General features: G+C 52.8%; 1 protein-coding gene across 1 annotated transcript in view; it reads left to right on the top strand.

Moving 5' to 3' along the window:
- Window positions 1–5,920: 5,920 nt before the first annotated feature.
- LOC144931622 (carboxypeptidase A6-like) overlaps window positions 5,921–22,529 on the top strand; it is a 31,142-nt gene continuing 14,533 nt past the window's right edge. Inside the window, exons 1-10 of the mRNA XM_078855706.1 lie at window positions 5,921–6,051; window positions 8,533–8,608; window positions 12,088–12,275; window positions 13,674–13,785; window positions 14,062–14,163; window positions 16,033–16,137; window positions 16,720–16,830; window positions 17,847–17,937; window positions 19,218–19,420; window positions 21,365–21,449. Of these exons, the coding sequence (XP_078711832.1) occupies window positions 5,921–6,051; window positions 8,533–8,608; window positions 12,088–12,275; window positions 13,674–13,785; window positions 14,062–14,163; window positions 16,033–16,137; window positions 16,720–16,830; window positions 17,847–17,937; window positions 19,218–19,420; window positions 21,365–21,449 (1,204 nt within the window). The remainder of the gene's footprint in view (window positions 6,052–8,532; window positions 8,609–12,087; window positions 12,276–13,673; window positions 13,786–14,061; window positions 14,164–16,032; window positions 16,138–16,719; window positions 16,831–17,846; window positions 17,938–19,217; window positions 19,421–21,364; window positions 21,450–22,529) is intronic.

Below are 22,529 nucleotides of genomic sequence, written 5' to 3' on the forward strand. Positions count from 1 at the left end.
GTGTGCATAACAATGCTATATACAATGCCTGACACAGACGCTACACTTACACAGCCTGCTGAGAGTGCTTAATTTTAGCAGCATTGAACCATTACAGTATCGTGTTTTTTTCTGAGACACACACTTGTTCTTGGAGGCAATACGTTCATTTCACAACCACAACAGGGCTAACTAGTTACCATACAACGTAGCTAACTCTGTACTCTGGTCCACTACCTAACCCTACAACTGGATACTATCTGGTGGCAACCACGGGTAACTATATAACCGGACCAGGTCCGTTAACATGCTGCTTGGGTTCACGACTAACAAGCTCCGAAGCCCGGAGACCGAAGAGACGTAGACGGCGAGTTTATTCCCAGAAGACAGCCCCCCTCGACTCTCCGGATCCCCTTTATATCCCTTGAGCGGGGCCTTCCTTCCTCCTCGGCCCCGCCCCCTTCGATATCTTCTGAGAAAGCTCTGAGACCTCACTCCACCTGTCCTTCTCGTCACGTCCTCCATACTGTCACATCCTAGACTGTCTCTCCCTGACAGCCACCTGGGACCCTGCCCCCCAGAGTCCCCTTCCATGCCATAAAATACACTCGTGTCTGAGAGAGGCTCTCACACACACAATTCCACTCTCTGTCAGTGACTCGCGCTAGACGCTCTTGTGACCAAATACACGTCACTACACAAGCAAGCTGTGTGATTACATAATCCCACCTCATATCAATGTCCAGCATGAATGGTTAAAGTGTCAGCCTACCCAAAGAAGCATTGGGCAGGTGAGCATTTCCACTGACATTCCAGATTCAATCGTGGAAATTCCAAATTGCTATGCTGGGAGGCCAGTATATAATTATAACAGCTTCTTCAGTTCGCCACAACGCGGTGCTCATTTGATCATCCCTGAACGATTTGGTGTGATGAGTCGTCAACCGATATAATTGTACTCGAAACCTCCCAACTCTCCACTGAGCCCTCTCTTACCAAAGAGTCTCAAGCGTCCTATTGGGGAAGTTTGGGTTATTTACTTTCGTGAGCTTTTGTTTTCATTTGGAAGGAAATCAGAGGGCGTGGACAAATCCCGCGCAAACAAGGTGATAACAGCGGCGGCACCTTTTTCACGATTAAAATAAAAATTTCAAGCTCGATGTAGATCCCAAGCCAAGTGTTGGGACGATCGGCCCTGCAGTCTCAGGGTATCGCTCTTGTCATGACAATCGCCCATTGGCATCTCAATTTAATACGATTCGAGCGCTTCCACCAGTGACGTGGACTCACACCTAATGAAGATGAACAATTGTGAGGATATGACCTTAATGCCTGTGCTATATCCCTCCTCCCCACAAAATACCTCGTGCTAAAGTGAGGCGAATTAGTAGGCTTTGCGTGGGCCAAAAACAGAAGCATGACTTTTCAAAGTTGCCACCTGCGAATGTAAATATGAAAGCGCAAACGCTAAACTTACGATATTTTTGTTTTTGCACCATTTAATAAAAAAAAAACATCCGTGTTCACACAGACCAATCGGTCATTTGGAACAGAGACAATGAAAGTCTCCACAGATGCAACCTATCTCTGTAAAAGTTAGGAGTCGCACGTCGAAGACGCATCGGGTTATTACACTTGCAAACGCCTCTGGGATATGGCAGAGGCGTTTGCATTGAAAATTCACAGTGCAAGACATTCCCAGAATGGCCTCACGCCCTGACAGACTGTAAATGCGGCTTAGTGAAAGAGACCCTTTAGTGGCGTTACAGCAAGAGAGGGTGAGTATGTGTGCTTCAGTGTCTGTGTGTGTGTGTGCGTTTGAATGTATGTGTATGTCAGCGTATTTATGTGTAGGGAGTGGTGGCGCGGTGGTTAGCATGCTGCGCTACGCACACGCCGACCTAGGTTTGATTCCCGCTCACGACCAACACCGGTGATAATTTTATCTGAACCGGCTCTGGGCCTCCCCTAGGTCGACTCGGCATCAAATGTTACACATCAGCAGGAGGAAGACAATGGCGGCCGGGTGTGTTGCCGGCCACCTAATCGCCTCGTGTGCCGTGCCGCCCTTCACAGGTGCTGCTCGCTGACAGCACTTGCCCCATCAGCCTGTTAAGGGTACACGGGGGATCTTTGGCTTGCGTGCGGGTGTGAGAAGAGTCTCCACATGGCGACTGCTGAGGAATCTCGCGTGGATGTGATGGCTCCTGGGTGTGACGCGTCACACTCACAACCCTCTCGCAACGCGCACAGCCACACATGGCTCCACAAGCCCGTGCCCAGGACAAGTAAACGCACGGTGACGTGGCCTTGCGGTTGCAGAGGTTTCGCGGTTCGAATCCAAGGGGCCTCCCTGGTTATTTCCGCCGGTGCAAATAACCCTAAAATAATTACGAGTCCACTCAGAGTGGGACGTTAACGATCCCCGTGGCGTCATTCGCAAGAGAGTGGACCATTCTCTGCCGGCATCAGGCTCTACATTTTGCCAAAAAGTAGAAAATTACCACCCCTCCGCAAGTTATTCTATTAGGATGCATAATCACAGACGCGGGGAGGGGGTCTCTCATGAGACTTATCCCTGGTCTCTGGAGTTTAAATAAAATTTAAGAAAACACGAGACGACGCCGTGGGTTGTGCTGAACGCAAGCCCCACAAGCCAGTCCGGCGCACGGTGCCTTCTCTCAATTGTTGGGACGTGGCGGCACGGCGGTTCCATGCGACCACGGTAGCCCGGCTCGAGTCAACGGCAGGGAAATATCATAACAAAGATGACGACGCGACCCCATTCAACCTCCGCTCATCGTCAGCATAAACATTGCCGGCCGTGGTTAATCCACCGCGGGATGAAGTCCTCCGCCAGCTGTAACCCCAGAGTTGAATGAGCATTAATATTAGCAATACGCTCCATGCTATTATCAAACGTGCCTTTCAAACAGGCACGCAGGTTAATCAATGTATAGATCGCCCCGTTGGTTTTTACATCGACCCTCTGACTTGTTTTGCACAAGTTAAAAGAGCGGCAGCTTGACGTCTCCACGAGAGAAGCGTGTTAACAGATGTACTACGGAGATTGGAATTAGTGGGAGAGGCGTAGCGGCATCGAAATCAAACGTTCTTTCATCTGTACAGTCTCCAATTATTCGTTTAATGGGGCATCTATAAACGGATCGTTCCCGTGTACACATTCGTAAAGTGTTCCCATCGAGGAGGACGTGCTGAACGCAATGGCGTCGTCGTGATGCTGTGATGTCCTCAACGTGGTGATGCTAGAATGGGAGAGTTTTTGGAACACTGGATGTGTGGTGGTCCAGGCTTATGGAATCGGTTGGGGGTTGGTGGATCACTCAGAGATAATCGTGGGCTGTGCGAGGTGGCCAGGAGGTGGCGGTACTGCGAGTTGGGCAATTTTCAGCGTTTGCTCCCTCATCCGTGCAAGTCGGGATTTTCTCCGCGCGCCTCTGGTCCGCTGGCCGACGCAATGCAGATAAGTCGCGCGTGGACGTTGCAGCTCCGAGTGTCTCCTCGCTTCAAACGAGCCGCGGCGGATGTCCCACAGCAGTCGAGAGGTGGCCGGTCGGCTTCCCACAACGCGCGGCTTACTCATTGAACGGACCACTGAAGGATGCTCACCGCCGAGTAGACGGTGGCCACGGCGCGACTCAGTTGCAAGCGGAGTATTTAAGGGACCTGGCCAAACACCTGGATGCAAGACCTTCCTCAACAAGGGGCCTCGAGTCTCGCCGAGGCGTTCCCGGGTAAATATATTCGTAAAAACGCTGGCCCTGTTAGTGTACGCGCGTAATTGCCAAAAGGAACACTTTGCAGGAATGTGTCACGCACGCTTCCTCTAACCTCCCCACCCACCCCCACCTCTAGCCTCCCCCCCCTCGAGTGCCCAGGGATTCTCTGTCCCCCCCCCCCCCACACCGTCGGTGGCAGACGATTTGCGTTTGTTAAACGCCTTTAGTTGTATTGTATTCACTCTCATCATCGCCCCGCTTGGCAGCTGGGCGATGCCGTGGTCTCGGAGGGATCCAACTAAGCCAATTATGGTGAAGCGTCCCTCCACCTCCGGGCTTAATGCCATGAGCCATCGCTTTGTCGGTACAAGTCAACAGTTGGTTGTCCTATGAAGAGATTGGCCCGCAGCATAAGAATGTGGAATTTCCACGACTGGTCGAGGCCCGCCGCACCCGGAGAAACACTTCGCTTTGACTCTCCAACTCTGTCGGATGATTGGCTGTGATTACTGGCCCTGTGAGAGTGCGAGTTGAAGTCTCCATGTAGGAATACAGTGTGTAAGCGCGTGCTATGCTGGGATTTATTAAACTATTAACAAAAACTAAACACATTTTTTTTCCGGGGTAAGGCCTACTGAGCTGTGTAAGTTCTGCTTCAGAAGCGAGCTGGCCACGAATGACAGTTCAACGAAGTGGCTTATAATAGTGGAAATTTACAGCAGCCAATTGCTCTAAACGCGTGATGCTGATTCTAACCGTGGAGGGAAAACCCGGAGAACCCGGAAACAAGTCCACGTGACAACGGGGAGAGTGACACGCAAACTCCAACTATAAAACAGGCGTCAGGGTCCGGATCGAACCCACGACCTCTTGTATACCGGACGAGGTAGTTGACATCTCGCCAAAGTGGCGTGCGTGACACATTCAGCCGTGTCATCTGCACGATCGCCAGTTTACCAACGACCCAGGACATATTACAGCGGGAAATTGAGCCCAGGTTATATGCAGTAGTCAGTAGTGAATAGATAACTGAAAAATGAATAATGCAATACCATGGTACATGAATTATACAGTGTCATTTTGCATACACGCTAACACAAAGACGAATATTATCACGTTTTGCTTTGACAGACTGTTGGGGCAAGTGCCGTTAGCGCTTGCCCCAACAGTCTGTTAAATGAAGGCTGGGTGGGCAGCACCACGCGCAGCCGCCTTTGTCTTCCTAGTGGCGATGTTTTTACACAACCGCACCAGATGACACTTTTAATTCTGAGTCGACCTAGCGGACACCCAGGACCTGTTCAAATATTTGCCCCTGTTTATTGATCGTGGGCGATAAATCGAACTCACGTTGTCGGGTTCGTAGCGCAGCGCGCTAACTGCTGCGCCACCACTCCCCCACACACGACTCCCCACACACTAACACACTGACGCTAACACGCACATACAAAGGCAAAGATCCCAGTATAACCTTAACAGACTGTTGGAGCAAGTGCTGTTAGCGATCACCTATCAAGGCCGGTACCGTGGCACACGATGGGGTGGGTGGCCAGCACCACACCCGGCCGCCTTTGTCCACCCAGTGGCGATGTTCACACACCGCACCAGGTACGCATTTGAGGCTGAGTCGACCTAGAAGAGGCCCAAGACGAGTTCAGATAATGAACCCGTCCTGGGCGGGAATCGAACTCGGGTCACCAGGTTCGTAGCGTAACGCGCAAACCACTCCAATACTGCTCCCCACATGCACGTACACACACACACACACTCTTCACTGATGTGAACACGCACATACGTACACACCCAGGCGCATACATGTGAACACATGTCATGCACACACACACCCTCCCACACATCACAAGCGCACAGGAAGCCAAGACACATTGCCTCTCCCTCCCCTCACTCCACCCTCACTCCTCCACCCAGCAACCCTCCCACACCCAGCCAACTGCCTCCTCACTCGCTGCTTCCCACTCAGCTTCTCCTTCTCCTCCGCATCATCTTTATAGAGGAGAAAGGCGTTCAACTTATCGGGAAACAACTTCATCAGCGGAGACACACATAAATACAACATCCCTAGAACTAACTTCTAACGTACTTGTGTACGCGCGCATCCGTGCACGGTACACAGAGTAAAAACACGCGCGCGCGCGCGCGCATATTCACACCTGCACCGACCATTCGTCCATTCATTGACGATGATGGCATTCGCCGTCGAGTTTCACGCTCACGCGTTTCTCGTCAGCGCCGTTCTCTTGCTCAGCCTCGCCGCCGTGGAGGTGCAGCTGGAGGCGCCGGGCTGGAGGCAAGGCTACGGCTCTCGCTACGCCGGGTGAGTTCGCTGCAGATCGCTGATCCGCTGCTCGCACTGCCACACAGACGCCACCCGCGCCAAGCAGGGTGGACGCTTCTTCTTCTTCTTAATTGTCGTCGTCGTCATCACGATCCGTGGGCAGATAGCCCCGTAGGAGCTGTCCACCGCACATTTCGGCATTCGTTTCCACTCTCCTCTGTGTCTTAGTTGTAGCGCCAATATGCTCAAGTAGTGCGCACGTCTTTCTGGCACCGGCGTCAAGTCATTCTCCGTGAGGTCTTCTTTTCTTTCCGGTTCTTTCCAATTTTTCCGAACAACAACAAACTTTTAATGTGCCTGCTGCCGTCCATCCTACATGTGTGTCCAAATAGTGCCAGGTTCCTTCTGCATCATCATCATCGTCGTCGTCGGGTCGTCTTCTTCTACGCGCAACCTTGTTCTCGCGTCTACGTTGGTCGCTCTTTGAGTCCGGCTTACATTCAGCAAGCATCCCTCTGTAGCAACACATTATCGTGTCTCCGTCCGTGTTCGTTCCTTTGTAACGTCCACGTCTCGCAGGGCTTCTTCGCTCGATCGTTGCAGACTTATCGGTGTCTCACCGCTCAAACACGCGCCGAGCTGCGTTCATCTCATCCCATCTCTCCCGCCCTCCCCTTCCTCTCTCTCTCTCGGACGGCAACTGAGCCAGCGGTGGAAATTACACATTCCTCAAACGGGAGCCAGTCTCTTCCCCCATCTGTAACGCCCGTAGGAACGGATGTTAAATAAGTTAAAATCAACGCAGACGTTAAATGTGTCCCGGCCGTCCGCAAACACGCGCGCTTGTCCGTGGTTGGAGGAGACGCATTCCCTCGCGGGAGACGGAGCCGCTGCAGCCCCTCCCGACATCGCTGCGGGGCCATGTCCCGGGCTAAAGGGGCCATGTATGTACGTCCCGTATGTTGAACTTCTTGAGCACCGTACGTAGGCCAACCGTGGTCATCGGAGGTGCGGGGGAAGGACAACAAAACTAACACACAAAAAGTAGGATACCACCGCTGGCTATCCATGCCGACGATGATGGTGATGATGATGATGGGCCGAGTTAACCCCGACAACGATTTGAACTCACGACCTTTTTTATTTGTAAGTCGGATCGCCACGGATCCACCAGTCGGATTTAAATCGAGTGCCGTACACCCGCAACAACGCACTGGATCCGTGATGCGGCTGCGGCTGCTGCTGCTGCGTTAGGGCTTTTACCATTGCTGTTGTTTTGCTCGCCGATCGGGTTTCGGGTTGTACCGCGTGTTCCGGCACGTGGAGCGAAACGTCGTACATCGTGCAAACCACAACGGGGTACGACCCTGCTGCGAGTTTACGGGCGAGCAGGCAGAATCATCATCATCTCGGGTCATCGACTCGGCTCATCGTCCCGCTGGAGTGTCCGCGGTATGGGCGGTCGACGGAGAGACTGGTCACTGCCGCAGGAATGTCCAAAACTGGCCAAAGGCCACCGAAGGAGATGTGCAAATACTCCACGCAGGATTGAGTAGGGATGCACCATACCTGTCAACCCCTTATCGGTGCCCTACCTTATTACAGACCAATTCAGACCTCATTGGTCACCCCGTGCCCCTTATAAATATCAACGTTCATCCGACACAGTCTCATCACGAACGAAAAACACAAACAAATAGACCAAAAATTGCCCTATTGAAACGGCTGTACGCCGTATGGACCTGAAAACTCAATTTCCCTGCACACAAATACGAGGTAAACCGTACGGGTTGACAGCTATGGATGCACTCTTTCACCGTTTACTTTTATTTAAGTAAAATATTCTTAAGAAGCATTGACTCATGAGCATATCCCTTTCCGCGTCATTATTTGTATGTGTTTATCCGATGTGTTGTCGGGTCGTACCACGTGAGGTTCAGCAAGACGTTCGACGTTTCGCTGCACGTGCTGGGGAGCGGGGGTGGTTGGGTGTTTGGGGGTGCGGGGGGAGCTATCCTATTCAGTTCATGAAGAAGCCCTGAGCACGTGGAGCGAAACGTCGGACATCATCACCACCATCATCATCAGTACAACCCGGAAATTCCTGGGAGGGCTGTACAGCACAGCTGGCACGACCTACGCAGCAGTGAGATCAATCAGCTGTGTGACCAGCGGTTTTGTAACCCTTTGTCTCCGTATATATTATTTATTTATGACCTCCAGTGGGGGGGGGTGTGGTCAGGGGTGGCGGACCTGTTGCCCATGTTGGAGGCTTCCGCCTGCAACAATGATCAATGAAGGTGATTGACCGGCTCGGGCTTTTGTGGACGGCCCAGGCAAGGTGATCCGCGCGACGTAAATGATTGCGGCTCTGTGCGCGTCCTTTCGCCTGGCTGCGCGCGCGCTATTGAATGGGGGGGGGATGACCTCCGTGGACGCGACGGCGATGATGATGCCGACGACGACGATGATGACGATGTAGGCCTCGTGAGCTGGAATGACGCGTCGTGTCTGTCACAGGCAGCAGGTTATCCGCGTTATTCCGGCCAACTCGAGGCAAGCGGAGATGTTGCGCACACTTGCACGCGATGCCAAGGTAATCATCAACGTAATTTTCATCATCCATTCTCAGTCAACTGCTGGATGAACATTGCACCGTGTTTGGGTGTGTGTGTGAGATTGCTGCTCATCTATATGTTACCGTATATGTGTGTGTCCATGTTTCACGGCCAACCAGGCTTTCCACGTAAATCGTAGGATGATGGAATATCCATCACTGGCTCATTACGGGAGATATCATCATCATCGGTCATGGTCTATCCACTGCTTGATTAAGGCCTCCCCCCATGACGTCGGGGTTCCATTCGCCTCACTCCAGCACGTGGGCCGATCTCATTGCTCCATCTCATCACCATCCTCATTACAGATTGCACATTAAATCGGTCAGTACAGTATTGTGTTGCACAGTGCTTTTTGGTGTCTCTGTAATTAAATGGCTTATTGAGTGGCGTTTATCTCCATCGGAGCTCCGGTGACAACGGAGATTCCTCATCCCTCCACTGAGGACAATTCGATTCTCTCTACAACGCCGGCCCAGCTCCAACTTCTCTCAGATGGGGGGAGGGGCGGGTAGAGCTTTTGTGTGTGTCGGAGGCCTACTCTTTTTCAGAAGTGACCTGGTCACAAATGATAGCTAAACAACAACGTGGCTTATCACGTGGATATATATAGCAGCCAAATACTCTAAATGCACGTTTTCATATGTGGAGATAAAAACCGGAGGACCCGAGAAAAATTCCATGCACCCACGGGGAAAACATGCAAACTCCCAATATACAGGTGTCGGGATCGAACCAACGACCTTCTGTATACTAGGCGAGGTGGTTAACATCTTGCAAGTTAGGGAGTCAAAGGCACTTTTGGCCAGGCAGGTCCCAGCCCAGTTCCCCCACCTCGTGCCGGCCCTGCTACAAAGTGGTTCTATATATTTTTTTATGAACCCTGGAGGGATGACAGGCCAAATCGACCCTGCTTTGGAATTGAACTCACGGCTTTTGACAGAGTTGCTCAGTCCACGGGCAAGCGCTTTCCACCTTGGGATTGCGGCTCGACGTTTTCTCTTGACTCACAGCCAAAAGGGCGCATGTCAGAAAAAAATTCGGCTTGTAAATCGTGTAAAGTGTCAGCCCTCCCATCACGCGGAGTTGTACTGCACGCGTCCTGCACCGGCGACCTGCACACCACACCTCTCGCTTCCATCTAATTCGCAGCCCTGGTGCGTGACTTTGTCTTAAGGGTGGGGGGTGGAGGAGGGGGATGCACGATACAGGCGTCGTTAAATAAACTTATAACAAATGCTCAACGCTGGAGCGGGAATGAGTAACGGCCTCTCGCGTCTATGGCGCGCTCTGTTGCAACCCGTTATGAGAGTCGATACGATTTTAGAACTCATCGTTCGCAGTCCATTCCTCCAACATGGAACCACAGCTCAGCCAGAATGGATTTGCCACAGAGTGTTTCTGAATTGATCAACGCCGGTAGGATGATGGTGGTGGTGGCGATTATGATGATGTTTTTGGGTTGAAATCCTCACCATCCTCGATTTAAATGCAGGAGCTATTTGTGAGCCGAGTGCAACTCATCTGAACGGCATGTGGCCAGCCAATTAGTGAGCGGGTACGAGTTAACGGAGGCGCGGTGTTCGTTTCGGAGCCCCTAATGCTTGAAGCCGGAGAGCGAGCGGTTTTCAGGAATGACATTTAACGGCAGTGACCGTAAGCTATTGCTCGCACCTGGTCCCTAGGCAATCACCATTGCGGTGGGGGTGTGGGGGGGGAGCACATGTGTGGGAAATTATCTGCAGGGCATATAATTGGTCATGGGTCACTTTTCAAACCTTCCTGCCCTCTGTCATGCTGCGCATGTTATACCCGAACACATGCACTGCATCCGCACGCAAAGCTCTCTCTCACTCTCTGTTGTTTGAACTTGGAGAAGCTTATGCGGGCAGGTTCTCTTTGCGAGCACCTATTCGGGCTGGCGAGATGCCGGTTTTGTTTCGCCCGGCTGGCGTGTTAATTGCACGCCCAACGAATTAACTCTCAAAAAATTTAATGAGCTGAATAATGCTTAAAGCCAGATTCAATGTGCTGGGTTTTTTTATGTTTGTGCAGCCATTGGCGGCCAGGCTGAGGACATCAAATCGCTACGCTTAGAACCCCGGCTTACCCTCCGATTACAACGATTGGCTACGTACGGTGCGAAAGAAGTTCAACGAATGGCAGCCGAAACCTTGAGTCAAAACGCCAGGATGTCAGCTGTGCCGCCAGAGTGCTCGAGCGCCACTCGACCACCGACCCAGGACCGTACTAACGGTCCAGGTCACGAGGTTGATGTTCAACTTCAGGATTCAGATACGAATTGCCACAGGCATGCATGGCTGGGAATGAAACCCAGGCCTCTAGCCGTGTTGGCCGTGTGTTCATTGCCACGCGACCAGCCTGTGGATGAGGTAGCTGAGGGCCACCAAGACACCTTTACTTGAGTCAATAATCTGATGAATTAGGGAGAGGCGTAGCCCTGCTATTAGTTGCTGACTCCACTGCTGGCGCAACGACCTCCGACTAGAGGGTGCTCGAGACTGCAGTGGTTCTCAGCCGGGGTTACACGCGGACCCCTGGGGGTAACGTGGCAATGTCCCAGGGGGTACGCGAGGTGATTTACAAACGTGTGAAATTATATCGTACGTGAGAGCCATTGGTGAATAATGATGTATGAATCTGCTAATATCATATAACTACGATACAATTTAAGTCTAGATGGTAACCTAGAAGACCTTTCTAAACACCTTGATCATCAACAATGCGGGTTTCCAAGAGTAACCAGCGAGCGAGAACACATCACGTCACACGCGTGCAGAGCGTCCGTTGATTTTTTTTTGGTATTCGCTTGCAGTTACTAGCAGCTAGTTAGGATTCCTCACAAAATGGACAATTGATTATAATATTGACGTTCATTATTCATACATTTATTTCTCAGAACCACGCTGGGTCAGACAAGCGGAGGGGGGGCGTAGACTCGGTTGAAACAAGATTCAGCAAGGGGGGGGGGTACAGCAGTAGCCATTAAAGGTTTATAATCTCTGCCCTAGAGAGCCCCCCCCCACCCCGAAGGGTACTTGGCCTACTCTTCTATACTCGTCAGGCATGGAATAGGTGGCAGTGCACACAGTTTAAACCACCACACACGTGACCTGCCAATCAACTGTGATGCACACAGTTATGCTACTGGGTAGACAGAGGTGGGTCAAATTGATGAAACGCCCAAAGCATCAGGGCGGCAATGTGAACGCCAGGCAATATAGCAGTACAGCACGTGGTCTAGTGAACACCTCTGTGCGCGGTCCATCAAGCGTTATCTCCCCCGCACGCACGTGGGCTTCCACCGGGTTACTAACATTCCCTGTCACGCAACGCCCGCACGAATGGAGTTCGCCAAAACATCCCAATTTCAGTGCCCTCTTGACGGCGGTTCCTTGCGACTCGCAACATTTGACTGAGTCAACATCGTTCGCAGCTGGACCTGTGGCACCCAAGCAGCGGCGACCTCATCCACCCGGGCGCCCCCACCGACTTCCGCGTCCCCCGCTCCGTCGTGGCCGGATCGGGCCGCCGCGGCGGCGAGGGCGGCGCACGGGGACGCAGGGCCACGCTGAGCCCCGAGGAGGTCAAGGCCTTCCTGTCGCGCGCCAACGTCTCGCACACGTGGGTGCCGCTTGCGACCTCGCGAATACACGTGGTGGCCACGGGGAGATATATATATATATTTTGTCAAAATACATCCGTCTAATTATTTTTCTTCAAACGTTGTCTAAAATGTGCTCTCTCAGGTATTCATGTTACGAGAGGAAATATCTTATTTGTTAAAGAATGATTCATGGAAGTGGGTATTACAGAACTACTCCTGATTGCCATTAAAATGACCTCTGGTCCACTCGACAGAGGGCGGTACAAGTCTCTTCAGTAGAAACCTCCTGCTGTAGCAGGCTATATATTTATAACTATCTACATGAGAGTGTTATATATATATAGCCTACTACGAGTTTTCATTGCATGTCAATCACAATCAAATTCTGTGCAACCGTCCCCCGTAACGGCCCCCCAACAACATCGGCATTCTTTACTCCCCCACACACTGACGTAAATCCCTGGCACCGAGTTGACCGGGAGTAACCCCGAGGTGTGGAGAGAGGGGGGCTTGGTGTCCGGAGATGAGGAGACACACGGTCCGAGGTGTGAAGGAAAGGAGATTGGTGGCTCGGAATAAGAAGATCGGGATAAGGGGAGGGAATTGGAGTGGGGCCGTAGTGAAAGGAGACAAGAGAGAGAGATAAAGAGCTGTGGATGAAGGTGGGAGAGCTTCATCGTATGAAGGAGAGAGAGAGAGAGAGCTGTGGATAAAGGAAAGATAGAGCGAGCTGTGAATGACGAAGGGAGAGCTTAATGTGAAGGAGAGCTGTGGATGAAGGTGAGAGATTGCTGTGGATGAAGGAAGGAGAGCTTCACATGAAGGAGAGAACGCTGTGGATGAAGGAGGGAGAGAGCTGTGGATGAAGGAGAGAGAGTGCTGTGGATGAACGAGGGAGCTGTATGTGATAGGCAAGGTAGAATAAAAGTGCTGGAACCCTTACCTGTCTTCTGTGTGTTGGTGAGGAGAGTACACGCTACACTTGTAACATGAGTCGCAGATGAGAGGAGGGTTGCAGCATTTGACATTTTGTTGATCGAATGAATAACAACAATAATGCCTGGCCCTCTGTCCATCCACTGCTGGATGAACGCCCCCCCCCCCCCCCCCGAGGCCGGTATATCCACACCATTTGTTGATCTCCCACAACGTGGTATGCATTTTACTCCCTCGAAGTGGGATGATGGGCTGAGTCAGCCCCTGATCAAAATTGAACTCGCAGCACTTCCTTTAGGGCCAAGCGCTCGATCCGCAACACCACCCGACAACATGCCAATGAAGTACCGATGATCTGTGATATCGATGAGACCAGCACACATATTCGACGGTGCATAGAAGAACATTGATGACGATGATGCTTCTGCTGATGACAAAGATGCCGGCCCTGCTGATGTTGGTGGTGATGTCGATGGCAGGGTTCTGATGGACGATGTCCAGAAGGTGATCGATGCCCAGCTCAAGACCTCCACCAGAGACAAGAGGAATGCCCGGGGGTACAACTACAATGTGTACCACCCCCTGGACGAGGTGCGCCGCTCACCTCGTCACGGCTCTGGTCTCACGCGTTCATGGACCATTAGCAGTGCTGGATTAAGGCAGCGGCTAAACGGGTGGAAGGATGTGACCTACATTTTTTAATAGCCCAAATTACTCTCACGCACACGCACACACACAGATGCACCAGGGGACCCCCAGTGGCAGCTGTCCCTGTGCGGTGCAAGTTGTTCACTGACAGCACTTTCCCCAACAGTCTGTTAAGGCTATACGGGGGATCTTTGTCTTGGTTTCTGTGTGCATGTGCAGATTGTGGCGTGGATGTCAAACGTCGCGGAACAGAATCCTGCACTGGTCTCGCGCATACTCATCGGAAAGTCTTACGAGGGGAGGCCTCTATACATTCTTCAGGTAAACCGGCCAAGTCACGTGCCTGAGTTGCAGGCTCAATATCTCTTGCGGCTGGCTCGCTGTGGAGCACCACGGTGGCGAGGAGATGTTGACTACCTCACCTGGTATGCAGGAGGTCGTCGGTTCGATCCCGACCCTGATGCCTGCTGCATATTTGGCGTTTTCGTGTATCTCTCCCCGTGGTCGAGTTTACTCTTCTCTGGGTCCTCCATTTTTCCCCGCTGCACATTTAGAATCGACACGCGTTCAGATTATTTGGCATGAGAGACACGTGAAAAGCCACTTCGTTGAACTATATTTTGTCATAGCCAGGTCGTTTTTTTAAAAAGAGCGATATAGAGTAACTCAGTAGGCCTTACCTGGTTAAAATATACGTTAGTTTATACATAATAGAGTTGTTTGGGGTTGGATCGCGTAAATATATAAATGTGTCGTTAAAAACCGCCACCACCCGACACAGCCAACTAGTAAGGGTGCTCACGTAAACAGAACATGCCAATTACAATCTGAGTACGACGTTTCACCAGGAATTACAACTAGCGTCATCAGGCGATAACCAGATTTGTGGAGAAGTCCACCTGTTTCGTTCCTTATATAGAGGCGTAGATATGATCACTCACACTTCTCTTGCGCAGAAGTGTGAGTCAACATACATTACCCATGCGCATTATGCAAAGCGTTAAACTGACTTTAGTTCATAGTTTAAATACCGAGTTACTCCATCGCCAACTGCACTGTCATGGGGTAGCACCGTTTGGTCTTCATTCCAGACCGCTTCTGAAAATGAGCTACGACGTAGCTCGGTATATAAACTACGTAGCTCAGTGGGCCTTACCTGGTAAAATAAACATAGTAATAAACATAGTAATAAACAATAGAAGAGTGGGCTCCTCGTGGCCGTGGACCTTGCGAGATCAAGTCGGGGGCAGTGCAACCCTCGGCGGGATCGTGGAACTCCCCACTCCTCCATCTCCCCCTTAACCCATCTCACTCTCTCTGTGTCCCTCTGTCTCTTATCCCATCTCACTCTCATCCCATCTCACTCTCTCTGTATCCCTCTCTGTGTCTCATCCCATCTCACTCTCTCATCCCATCTCACTCTCTCTGTATCCCTCTCTGTGTCTCATCCCATCTCACTCTCTCATCCCATCTCACTCTCTCTGTATCCCTCTCTGTGTCTCATCCCATCTCACTCTCTCATCCCATCTCACTCTCTCTGTATCCCTCTCTGTGTCTCATCCCATCTCACTCTCTCTGTATCCCTCTGTGTCTTATCCCATCTCACTCTCATCCCATCTCACTCTCTCTGTGTCCCTCTCTGTGTCTCATCCCATCTCACTCTCTCATCCCATCTCACTCTCTCTGTATCCCTCTCTGTGTCTCATCCCATCTCACTCTCTCTGTATCCCTCTGGGTCTTATCCCATCTCACTCTCATCCCATCTCACTCTCTCTGTGTCCCTCTCTGTGTCTCATCCCATCTCACTCTCTCATCCCATCTCACTCTACACGTGCCGGTGATGTGCGCGTCTTCCTCGAAAGCTGGGGGCCGGAAAATCCCTCTGTATCAGCGTGGACGGCACCCTCATGTTCACCTTCTGAAGTGCTCGCTCGTCGCCGTGGCGTGCGCGATGACCATCACCACGTGACTTTTATTTCGGCGCATTTAGCGCCACAGCACGTGTATTTATAGCGTTTTTTATTTGTTTTCTGGTGACTGTGTATTTCGTATCGGAATCGCCTCCAGTGCTGTTACTGCTGGCGGAAATAAAAGTTGTTTAAAAGTCAAAAGTTTCTCTGTCCCTCTGAGTGTCCCATCCCATCTCATTCTCTCTGTGTCTCTAAGTTGTTTTCGTTCTCCTCTATCTAGGTGGGAAAAAAGAAAGGTGGGACGAAGCCCTCGATGTGGCTCGACTGCGGGATGCATGCGCGCGAGTGGATCAGTCCAGCCTTTTGCCAGTGGTTCGTGAAGGAGGTGCAGCTTTAGTGTGATTGGGTCTGTTTGTTTCGCAGATCGCCTCTCCTACCTCTCCCATCTCGTCTCACTCTACTCCCCTCCACGCACTCTCCCACCTCTCCCCTCTCATCTCACTCTACTCCCCTCCACGCACTCTCCCACCTCTCCCCTCTCATCTCACTCTACTCCCCTCCACGCACTCTCCTACCTCTCCCCTCTCAGCGCACTTTACTTCCCTCCACGCACTCTCCCTCTTGTAATGATATGAGTGCATCTGCTGTGCTAATGTGTGGTCGCGGGTTAATGTATGGTTGTGTGTTAATGTGTGGTTGTGTGTTAATGTATGATTGTGTGTTAATCTGTGGTCGTGTGTTAATGTGTGGTCGTGTGTTAATCTGTGGTTGTTTGTTCATGTGTGGTTGTGTGTTAATGTGTGGTCGTGTGTTAATCTGTGGTTGTTTGTTAATGTGTTGTTGTGTGTTAATCTGTGGTTATGTGTTAATGTGTTGTTGTGTGTTAATCTGTGGCTGACCACCCCCGTGCCCTCCCTCCTTCACCCCCCCACCGCCCATCCCACCCCCTGCCCCCCCTCGCCCCCAGGCTGTGCGCACCCAGCGCAGTGACCCGGCCATGCGTCGTTTACTCAACCGCCTCGACTTCTACGTCATGCCCGTGCTCAATGTGGATGGCTACGCCTACAGCTGGAACAAGGTCAGTCGCTCAGTATCAGGGCACCACGGTGGCGAGATGTTAACTACCTCGCCTGGTATACTGGAGGTTGTGGGTTTGAACCCGACCCTGACACCTGCTTTATATTTGGAGTTGTAGTGCCTCTCTCTCTCCCCGCGGAGATGTTAACTACCTCGCCTGGTATGCAGGAGGTCGTGGGTTCGAACCCGACCCTGACACCTGCTGTATATTTGGAGTTTGCGTGTCTCTCTGTCCCCGTGGTCACGTGGATTTTCTCCGGGTCCTCTGGTTTTCCCCTCCACGTTTAGAAACAATGTCATGCGTTTAGAGTCCTTGGCGCCTATACATTTTCACGCAATGATAAGCCACTTCGTTGCCCCCACGATCGTCTGCACTATGGATTCCTTTCAACTGGGTCCAGGTTCAAGGCCACACCAGACCGGCGCTAGCGTGGCGCCGGGCCATGCGCCGCCAAATGTCGCTTTGACCCAACTCGCGTTCACTCTCCTCCTAGAGCGGTCATTCACTTGCCTGCTATGGTGGCCCTGGCTTCAGCCTACATAGGCTGTTGGGACAAGTGCTGTTAGCAAGCACCTATGAAGGATGGCATGGCACCGAGGGAGGTCGGCAAGCCAGCACCACGCTCTAGTGTGCCGTGCCAGCCTTCATGGGTGCTCGCTAACAGCACTTGCCCCAACAGTCTGTTAAGGCTATACAGGGGATCTTTGTTTCATGTGCAGCTGGTCACCAAACAACGTGTGCGAACAGTGAATGATGCTTTGGTGGACCACCGGATGTCCTTCAGGACAGCATCGGAGTATAACTCGTGTTTCCGTGCCACGAGGTAAACCGTTTTGAGTCACGACACGCGGATGACAAACGACGCGAGGCACGCGCAACACCAGCGTCGTTTCGGAGGCGAGGCCCAACGAGTTTCTGCGTTTCCTTCGTCCCCCGGGCGAAGCGGAGGCCTCGTGAGCCGCACGCGTCACCGCGATGCGCCGTGTGTCACCTCTGCCTCCTCGCCCCCTCGGCAGGATCGCCTGTGGCGGAAGACGCGATCCAAAACGTCGCGCAAAGGCTGCCTGGGAGCGGATGCCAACCGCAACTGGAACGTCGGCTGGAGCGGTACGCGGAACGCGGCGCACGCGGTCACAGCTTCCGCTCCGAATAGCTTCGTGAAAACCCCTCTACAGGGTCGGTGTGGAGTCTCCACCACCGTTGGCCGGAAGTCACTCGGTGGAGGTGGCCATGTCACACTCGCCTTGACCAACGGCTTGCACAAGCTGTGGGTTCAGTTCTCAAAGAAAAACCCAAACGTTGGAAGCGTTCCATAATCACGCGGTTTCCGCGAAATGTAATTGGCGAAAAATATCAACGACGCAACGTGCTGGAGCCTTTAAGTTTACACTGGGCCGAGTATTTTTAGGCTAAATATTGGTAACACATTTCATGTTTCCATGAATTGTGTCCAACCGCCGGCTATGTATACACACGTGAAACTCGGCGGCGTGATTCTAGGATGGTTTACAATATAATATTCATTAGAACAGTTTTTTTACTTCACGTGAATTCCCTACACCCAGCTTTCAGGAACACACTTTAACCGCCGCACTGTACTTGTGAAATTTTTCTCAAATCGTGGTGTTTTTTTCTGCGCTGATATTTCCACGTTTTTGTTTTTACGATTGAGAAAGGGAGACAACACGATTTGAATGCTCACGAAAAACAAGAATTTGAGAAAAAACAACAGTCAGCGTGCCTCCCTGCTCAAACAAGTGCTCTGAATTCCACATTCCCATGGCAAGAAAGCACAACTTGTCCATAGGCAATGAGCTGAGTCCTCATCAAGATGCGTGTGTGCGTGCGTGCGTATCCTGAGTGGTTCACCCACTGAGTGAAGGTGTTTGATTCCTGGCCACGGTACAACCTCAGTGGCATTCACCCGAACCTGTGCTGGCGGGGTGGGAGCGGGGGCGTGGTGGTCTCCCCTAGTTCGACTCAGCCTTAAATGAGTGCGGCGTGCTAACATCGGCAGTGGGGAGACCAGGCGGCCGGACGTGGTGTTGGCTACCCTACACGGTGGGAGAGGGGGAGTGAGAGGTGGAGAGGGGGAGGAATGGGGGAGTGGAGGGTGGGGGGGTTGGGGGGGTGGAGGGCGAGGGGGAGTAGGGGGTGGGGAGGTGGAGGGGAGTAAAGAGTGTGGGGGGGAGGGGGGATGGGGGGAGGGTGGGTGGTGGGAGGGGAGGGAAGTGGGTGGAAGAGGGGGGTATGGGGGGGTGGAGTGGAGTGGAGGCCGGAATAGAGGGTGGGGGGGATGGTGCGAGGGGGGGAGTGGATAGTGAGGGGGGAGAGTGGGGGAAGTGGAGGGTGGGGGGGGTAATCAGCGTCTGCGGCGCTCGTCCCAGGGGCGGGCGCCTCCGTGCACCCGTGCGATGAGACGTACTGCGGGGGCCGCCCCGAGTCGGAGCCCGAGGTGAAGGCGGCAGCGCGCTTCCTGAAGCGCCAGCGGCGGCTCCTCCGCGCCTACGTGACGGTGCACGCCTACGCCCAGCTGCTCCTCTACCCATACGCGCACCGCCGCAGCGCCATCCCCAACCGTCACTGCGTGGTGAGAGAGCGCGACGCCGCCACTGCCACCGCTGCCACCATCGCCATCGCCACCACCATCGCCACCACCACCGCCGCCATCGCCACCACCACCGCCACCATCGTCACCACCAGCACCGCCGCCGCCACTTCCACCGCCATCGCCACCATCGTGCACCGCACCGACAGGGCCCCGAAAACCTCGCCGCCAGGGCCAGGACTTCGTTGTAGCCAAGGCTTGCCTGGGTTGGTGACCCGGGATGTATTTATCCATCATCATCATGATTTCATATCTGCCCCACCCCTCCCATGCAATGTAATGTCAATAGTTATTTAAGGAACGCTAAATCATCTCGCATGCGCAGTGCTGTCCGGTCACACTGCTCTTTGAGGTCTCTCTTGAAGGGGTTGAACTCGGGGCTCATGAACCACAAGCAGCATTTGAGATCATCTCTGAGTGCCATAGTAACTGCAGGCCGAATGGTCACGAACGATGCGGACAGTGCACGAAACCAAACGAGAGAATGACATTGAAAATATTGGACGTGATTTGGCCTTATCCACGTTTGTGTCCACTTCATTAAAATTATAAATACAATTGCACCCGGAACACCGCATCCAGTACGTTCTCTCGCTATGGCTGCTACTCGGTGCCACCCGTGGCTGCCAGTCTGTGAAGGGTGAAATTAATCTCTGGTTCTGACCCATCATGCGCTGCACTAACAAGACCCATCACGCATTTGCGTGTGTCGCTATGCTCACACGTGTGTATGTGTGCATGTGTGTGCGCGGCGGGGATAGCTCGTTGTAGCGGTTAGCGCTACGCTGCATTACGAACCTGGCGTAACGAGTTCGATTCCCACTCACGGTCAACACCAGTGACGATTATTTGAACCGGTTCTCGGCCTCCCCTAGGTCGACTCATCTTCAAATGAGTATCAGGTGCGGTGTGCAAACATTATCAACACTGGGGAGACAAAGGCAGACGGGTCTGGTTCTGGTTACCCACCCCCTTGTGTGCCATGCCGGCCTTCATAGGTGCTCGCCAACAGCACTTTCCCCCAAATTCTGTGAAGGCTACACGGGGGATCTTTATCTTTGTGTCTGTATATTTACGAGTGATGACACAACGTACCCAGGCTGTAGGTGATGGAGTGACGGAGCAATACAATCGTGAACATTTGTTCACATTTGTATTGCAATCTCTGGCCAGTGAGCTCGTGACCTACTCCGGTTCGGCAGTGGGAGGTCGCCGTGCCCTCTTATCACCATCGGCTGTGGAAGTGACGCTCTGTGTGGAAGCCGCCTGGCCTGTCGCTCCACACGAAGGTGCCGTGTATTGTCAGCCACGGCTATTGCCTCTCTTTACGCCTGTGGAAGAAAATGTAGATGCCCTTCAAGGGATACCCCGTGCCAGATTAAAACAATTCAGACCGACCTGCCGACGATCCATCCTGGGTTCCGTCCAGTTGAGATTATGTAAGGTCACGGATCCTTGAAAGATCTCGGGCACTGTTCCATTATAATCGAGCTCCTCCATCGGGTACGGATGCACTGGCAGGGTGATGCAGCCCATATGCCCAGGCACCTCATGCCAAAGCAGTTTATATCGGTGTTTGTGTGTGGAGTGTGTGTGTGTATACGAGTATGAACGAGTGTATGTCTGTATATATTCGGATGTGCCCAATTCCCACCGACGACTAACGTCAGTGACAAGTGTCTACACCAGTCCTGGGCCTCTCACTTGAGTACCTAGCAGCGATGTTTGCACACCGCACCATGTATCTGGCGCAGTGTGCAAACATCGGCACGAGAGAGACAAAGGCGGCCGGGCGTGGTGCTGCCCACCCACCCCCTCGTGCGCCGTTCCGGTCTTCATCGGTTGCTCCTCGCGAACAGCACTTGCCCCAACAGTGTGACAAGGCTACACGGGGGACCTTTGTCTGTCCTACGTTGTGGGTACTAGGAGCTGGTGGCCAATGAAGCGGTGTCGGCGCTGCACGCAGTGAACGGCAGCAAATATGACTACGGGCCTGCCTCCTCCACCATGTGTGAGCCACACACTCGCAGTGACACACTCGCACCGAAACATTCGCAGTGACACACTCGCGGTGGAATTCTCACGGGGACACATTCGCAGTGGACACAACAGAGACACGCTGGAGCCCACATAAACACCCTGTACACAACATAGACACCCTGGACACAACAGGCACGGTCTGCACACTGCAGACACACACACACCCGGGCCGCAGCAGTGCGCGCCCTTCGTGACGCAGCCACACGGATCGATGTCCGCACGTCAGCACCGCGTGCGCACGGAGGGAAGCCGTCACTCGCGAGAAACACGACGAGTTTCCCCCTCAAGTTAACGTAAACTTGACCCCTGCCGGACCGACGCCTGGTCCATTACTCACTGAGAGGCGCTGTAAACTCATGTATTTGCCTACCTCGACGGCATTGTTTATGTGCGTGTGTGCGCGTATTGTAGGGGGCAGTGGGGTTAGCAGTTAGCGCTTCGCTGCGCTACGAACCCGGCGACCCGAGTTCAATTCCCGCTCACGGCCGACATGGGTGACAATTATCTGACCCAGTCCTGGGCTTCCTCCCATAGGTCGACTCAGCCACAAATAAGTTACCTGGTGCGGTGTGTAAACATCGCCGCTAGAAGAGACACAGGCGGTCTGGCGTGGTTCTGGCCACCAGCCCCCTCGTGTGCCGTCCCGGCTTCACAGGTGCTCGCTAACAGCGCTTCCCCCGACAGTCTGTCAAGGCTACACAGGGGAGGATATTTTTCTTCAATTCGCATCTTTGTTTCTTTTGGCTTTGAACGAGCGCTGCCAAACAGCAGCTAATCATCTCTGATTGGTTCCTTCTGGGGATTTGTTTTTTAAATCGCCAGCGCCGATGTTTTTTAGGAAATAGACAGACGACTAAAATATCCCCACACGTGATGTTCTGCACAACATCTGGGGGGGGCGGGGAGAGGGGGTGGTGTAACAACAAGCAGCGTGCTCACGACCACGCGGCTGCGTGCCTGCACCCACGACCACGTGCCTGCACCCACGACCACGTGGCCACGTGCCTTGCACCCACGACCACGTGTCTTGCACCCACGACCACAAGGCTTT

Source organism: Lampetra fluviatilis, chromosome 4, assembly GCF_964198595.1.
Source record: "Lampetra fluviatilis chromosome 4, kcLamFluv1.1, whole genome shotgun sequence".
Classification (NCBI taxonomy): Eukaryota; Metazoa; Chordata; class Hyperoartia; order Petromyzontiformes; family Petromyzontidae; genus Lampetra; species Lampetra fluviatilis.